This window comes from Medicago sativa, chromosome 6, assembly GCF_051527215.1.
Source record: "Medicago sativa cultivar Bolivia chromosome 6, Bolivia_mono, whole genome shotgun sequence".
Taxonomy (NCBI): domain Eukaryota; kingdom Viridiplantae; phylum Streptophyta; class Magnoliopsida; order Fabales; family Fabaceae; genus Medicago; species Medicago sativa.
The window spans coordinates 94,380,274-94,386,665 of record NC_140754.1 but is presented as its reverse complement, the minus strand read 5'-3'; the positions used below and the strand labels follow the sequence as shown (position 1 = coordinate 94,386,665).

At 39.7% G+C, this 6,392-nt stretch overlaps 1 protein-coding gene across 1 annotated transcript; it reads right to left on the bottom strand.

Moving 5' to 3' along the window:
- Window positions 1-3,181: 3,181 nt before the first annotated feature.
- Window positions 3,182-4,618, bottom strand: LOC146918393 (uncharacterized). The gene has a single exon (XM_085722048.1). The coding sequence runs from the start codon at window positions 4,616-4,618 to the stop codon at window positions 3,182-3,184; it is 1,437 nt and encodes a 478-aa protein (XP_085578174.1).
- Between the last annotated feature and the right edge of the window lie 1,774 nt (window positions 4,619-6,392).

Sequence of the window (6,392 nt, the reverse complement as noted above, 5' to 3'; positions counted from 1 at the left end):
TGATGGGAAGGTAAATGTCAGATGTTCATGTGTGGAAACTTGCGGCTTGACACGATGATAAGTAGAGACCAAATTGAAAAGACATGACCGAAACAAGATTTTGGTGACCAATGCAATCAAGCATGAAGTGATATCGCGTATATGATATGTATGAATGTATGAATAAGTGAAAGTATTTATGTATGATTGTATGAATGTATGATTGTATGGATGTATGAATGTAACTTGTATGATTGTATAATCTGTACGTGACGGGTAACTCGATGAAACGAGACAAGACGGGTAAGATAGGAGATGGACTGACGTCGCAGTTCAAACACTCGGCAAACTTCCTTGGAGGTGATATTATCGTGGAGAAATCAAGTCGTTGACGGTGTAAAATCCGGCACAAGGTAGCAACTGATACCTCCTGGGGAGAGGGCCCATTGTCGTACCAAAAGTCTGGAAGAAGCCGCCATTTGTAAACCGACGCAGAGTGCTCTTCCACTGGTATGCTTCAGCAGTCATGTTTTTTTTTTTTTTTTTTTTGAAAATCCCTAACTTTTGCCTGGACCGCCCTTTCGGGTTTTCAGTCCAACGGGAATATATTCCTTTTTTGTGCCCCTAATTTTTGCCTGGACCGCCCTTTCGGGTTTTCAGTCCACCGGGACGCTCTCTATTGCCTAAGCCGCCCTTTTCAGGTTTTCAACTTAGCGAGCATTTATTTTTGTATTTCTTTTTGTATATATATTTTTTTGACTATGAAAGCATCTTGCTTGAAGCAGAGGTCCCCTCCATTGTGTTTAGACATGTTTCTCTTCCGGAATGTAGCCGTTCTCGAGGCGGATGCTGATGTACGCTTCGACTACTCACAAGTTCAAAGAGAGTGCGTTTGTTGTTCACACTTTTCAAAAGATGTAAAAAAGGTTTTTTGTATTTTGAAAATTTTTGCTTCAAGTATTGCCATCAAAAATAGAAGAAATTTTGCAAATAGAATAAATGAGAGTTCCAAATAAATGGGCACATGCTCAAATTTTATGAATTGAGTGGTGGCCTACCAATGGCACGGCTCCACGGATCTTTGAAAAATTTGGAAAATGGTAAATATATGGGAAGGTACATTGAACACAATAACAGTTATACTCCCTGACAACTTTGAATGTCCCAGTTCCGAGTCTTTGATCTGCAGATGCTTCGAATCAGAGGTCTTTTGATAGCTGGATGCCCCAAGTGGATGGTGCTTGACTGGATGCGACCTTGAATTGCCCCCGTTCCGAGTCTTAGATTTGTAGATACTTAAATTGGAGGTTCTTTGATAGCAGATATGCCCCAAGTGGATGGTGCTGACTGATGCAGTTACTTTGTCTTTTTATCCTTAACTTTTGCATAGATCGCCATTTTCGGGTTTTCAATCTATCAGGATAATCATCATTTTTTTTTTGTCTCTAACTTTTGCCTGGACCGCCCTTTCGGGTTTTCAGTCCACCGAGACGCTCATTTTTGCCTAAGTCGCCTTTTCTGGTTTGCGACTTATCGAGCTTCTATTTTTTGACAGAGTATATCTTGACTGCACCGACATTCATAGGACATGTGAGTTTTGTCACCATCCATAGTTGTAAAAGTCATTGAACACGAGCCTTCATAGTTAGGCGCCCACTTCCCCCTGGAGTCTGGTTGGAAATTAGTACAAAGTTCCCTTCTTGAAATTCATGGGGACGGACCTTTTTGTTAGAAGTTTGTTTCAAACCTCTTTTTATATATTTGTACAAGGTCGTCATGCGTTTAAACTCAATCAATCTTGGACTTTAGCAGAACTCCTATTGACGGGACTTCGACCTTCACGGAAAGCACGACCTCCATGTTGCATATTGGGGAAGGAGGGGGGGCTGCCCCTGTTGAAATGTGTACTGAAGTACGATATTTGAGCAAAGCGAATGGTAGCACGCCGAGCCAGTCTTTGTAATTGAATGTCATCTTCTGGACAATCTCCTTGATATTTTGTTTGCAGCTTCAATGGCTAAGATGCCCCAATATGTGAGAGATCTCGTTGGGAGTCTCCTCATCCTTCCCTACTTCAGCTTCGGACACAGGGAACTCAAAGTTGGAAGAGAGTACATGGTTAATGTGTTCAACGGGTTTATTAATGCATGATTTGATTATTGATTTTGACAAGTATAAGTTATGATTATGCAGATATTTGAGAATGATGATATTTTTTGGTTTTTTGTATTACCATTTTTCCACAACAAAGCACAAAATAAAAAACAAAGTCGGGATCAAAACGACCTTTTTATTAATGATGACAATGCTTAAAGCAAAAAGCCCTACACCAGTTCACTTTCGTCTCGGGCAGAACGAAAGGGTTTTTTTTTTTTGAAAAGCAGCAAACAACAAACCAACGCATTATTTGAACAGATAAGTAGTAGAAGGAACATCAAAAACGACCCAAATGTGGCTTGCAAGTCCAAATTCAATCTTCGAAGAGCAATATATTGGCTTCAATTAGCTTCTGGACTTCAATCTTCAAAGAGAGACAGTGCTCAATGTCATGGCCGGGTGCTCCTTGATGAAAGGCACAAGAGAGGTCAGGTTGATACCCAACCGGCAACTCGTCAGGCACTCGAGGAGGCTTTCTAGTTTTGACAAGGTTCTTCATGAGCAAGATGGGAAGCAGCTCCGCATATGCCATTGGGATTGGATCAAATTGCATCCTTGGAGCCTGTTGTCGGGGCGGTTGTTGATGTTGGAACTCGGGCCCTTGCTGGAATTGAGGCTGCTTTGACCCGGCCTGGAGCGTTGTGATCTCTTGTCCACACTTATCCCTTTTTGTTTGCACGAGTGTCGTAGGTGCGAGTTGGCCTTGGATGAGGACAGTCGGACCAGTTTTGAAACAGATTGACCTTTTATGGAAAAGAAATTTTGTGAGACTCGGAATCGAGACTATGAAATGCAAAATGATGCATGATGCTTATGCAAAAATAGACACATTTTTTTATTTATTATTATTTTTTATCGAAGGACTTATAAAAGTAAATTTGTAAACATCATGATTGAAAATTTCATTGACTAATTAAAGTACTGCAAGATAATTCCCTTCTAACAAAACTGAGCCAAGGGATAGACTCCAAAGTTCATCACAAAAAGCTAGAAAATAACATAAAGTGGTGAAACATCTAGGAAACTCTTGAGCTCTTGTAGTGGACTACTCCTCAAAATCTGAGTGTGGACCGTCAAACAAATCCATGGAATCCATGCGCTGCTTCTTAGTGATATGCTTTTTAAGCAGCCTGTCCTTCTCCTGGAGTAGATCATCTCTCTCGATCACCTGTTGCCCTAATTTGAGAATCACACTTTCCTGCTTCCTTATTTCTTCATTTTTATCTTCCATCATGAGCATAGCCTCGTCATATTTCCTTTTCCAAGTGGCAATTTCTCGGTCTTTATCAGCCAATCGTTCTTGGTGCTCTCCCAGAGTCTTAGAGGGTAAAGGTAATGATGAAGATGGAATTGTTGCGGATACGAGCCTCGGTACCGTGTAAGGCATCTGATTCTGGATAGCTTTACTGATGACCCACTGAATGTAAGATCCATGCAGAAAGTTATCCCTTTTTCCGAGTTGGTTCCTGTTAAGTCTGTGAATACTCCGCCAAGCTTGCACAAATTCCTCCCTTTTACCCAGGTGATTACTGTCATTGCAGTAGAACTCATTGGTTAAAGCAAGGTTACTTGGTTGTGTCTTCATCGGGTATCCCAATTGATGTCGGGCAAGGACGGGATTGTAGCTAATTCCTCCCTCCATACCAATGAGAGGTACATTGGGATAGTCACCACATCTGATAATGACTGCCCCATCATCCCAAGTTGGATGGTACCAAACTATATCAGCTGTTGTCAAGGCCATGATTTTTTTAGACCAGGGAGTACCTTCAGGGTTGGCTATGAAAGAGTGGGGTTGAGGTAGATGAGAGACGAACCATTTGTAGAGTAAAGGTGCACAACAAAGGATAGCTCCACGAGTTGCAAGAGTTCGATCATGGATGGAATGGTAGGTGTTTGATAGAAGAGTAGGGACGGGGTTTTTGGTAAGAAAAACTTGGATGGCACGGATGTCAACAAAATTAGGAATGTTCGGGAAAAGCACAAGACCATAGATAAGTAAGGCTAAGACAGAGTAAAAGGCATGGTTGGCGCCAGACTGTTCAAAAATGGAAGCCTGATCGTAGAGGAAATCGGTGGAGAAACCTGAGGGACCCCCTTTGGTTTGGACAATAAGATTATCTCTTACGATGGAGGCTTCAAGATGGAGGGCTTTAGCAATGGTTGTGGCTTTAGGATTGGGTTCAAGGCCGCTGAAAGCTACTTTGTTAAGCACGGTTATACCGGTCAAATGAGAGTACTCTTCTAGTGTAGGGACAAGCTGATAGTCTGGGAAAGTAAAACAGTGACAATGACGGTCATAACATTGAACCAAAGTCTCCAAGACGCCTTTTGTAACATCTACCTTGAGGATATCCAGCAGTTTCCCATGAAGTTCGCGAAAATCATCCTGGCTAGCTACCTTCCTCCCTAGCTCCCTTAATTTAGCCACATCTGGCTTCTGGAAAGTATACTTCCTAGTGTTTCTTGTAGGAATTTCCATCTATGATGTTTACAAAAGAAAAAAGTACATATAAGTCCTTCGATATTTTGATGATGAAAAAGAAGGTTTTATGAATGAATGCATGTATGCATGAATATGTTACACAAACGGTGAAAACACAGTGAGGTTAGGCCCATAATGATGGAGTCAAGGGTAAACGCCATTGGTGAGGACTATGGTTTTCAAATGTACCTGTATCACGGGTTCTACCAAGTTCCCAGAGTTATCAACCACTTCCGAACACCATCAGGTTACGGAAATACTTCCGTTCCAATAATATTCGTAAGAAAGTCTCGTCTGAGTGTGGTATCGCGTGTCAACTAAACCAAGATTACTCATGATTAGCCACCGCACCACGTCCTAAAAGGCCAAGAGGGGTTAAAGGTAACTAAAGGTCCTCAACTTTCGACAGTCACCTGAAAATAACATGTCAAACACGAATACTCATGCCAACATAGTATACTTCCAAGATTCCTAAGTTGAGTGGGGTTATCACATGTGTCACAAACCAAAATTCACTCTTGGCAAGGCACTATGATTATACCACCGTCCTATCTTAAATTTCTCTCAAGTCCGGGTGTAGGACTTATCTCACCACTCACGTTAGAAAGGAGAAAGAAGAAGGATGAACAGATATACACGTATTTCCATCTTTTATTTTTGTTTTTCAAAGCAAGTTATAGCACAATAGTTAAATAAGACCAAGTTAGGCTCAACCCTCTTAGGGATTCCCCAGTGAAGTCGCCATTTCTGTCGCGTCATTTTTCGGAGATCAAGGCTATTTGATTAGCTTATTGACTCACTTTATTATTTCACGACTGAACATTTTATTTTTTTAAGAAAAGGGGAAAAAAAGTTCAAACACCCCATTTTGAAAAGATTTTAGGTTCGGGGGTTAGTTACATAAAGGGAAGGTGTTAGCACCCTTTATGTCCGTAGTACTCTACGGGAACCTCTTGGTTTTATCTAAATAATGTGCTATAACTTGCTTGTTTTTGAAAAAAAGATTTTTGAAATGATAAAAGAAAAGGAGGACCTAATTATCTACATTTTATTGATTTGGAAGGACGAGTGTCCTCTGCCTACGTACCCGTGAGGGATCAAAACCTCGTAGTTCGGGGTAAAAAAAAGACGTTTGATTGGTTGAGTGTTTTTTAGGTTTTTTTGAAAAAAAGGTTTTAAAATGAAAGAAAGCCAAAGTGGCAAGTGAGAATTTGTTTGTGTTTTTTTTTATATTCAAAAAGAGACTCAAAATGAAATTAAATTGATTAATGTTTGATTAAGAAAATAAAAGAAAAAAAGACGGCACTTGATTTAAGATCAAGGTTTATTTAAAAAAAATATTTTTGTTTGTGGTTTTCAAATAACTAGAATATAATTAAACTAATGGAGCATAAAGAAATAAAAGCGTAAGGACCCCATGGTGGCGTTGGACCACCACAAAGGCCTTTTACCTAAACTAACAAGCATAAAAGGCATACACGCACGCCCGCACACATACGCCTAAACTATTACATAAAACCTATTATACATGCTATGGTCTGCAGAGAAATAAATAAATTACATGAAAACCTATTTTTACATTCTAAATTCTATACAAGAAACGAAAATGAATAAATAATTTACATAAAGCCTATATACATTCTAATTCTATGTAAATAATTAAAAGACAAACAATTAAATAACGATGATGATACATATAAGTAAAATACGATGCAGGAATGGGTATAAAATAATAAGTAAAAAAGATGCATGAGAAAGTTTAAACAAGATA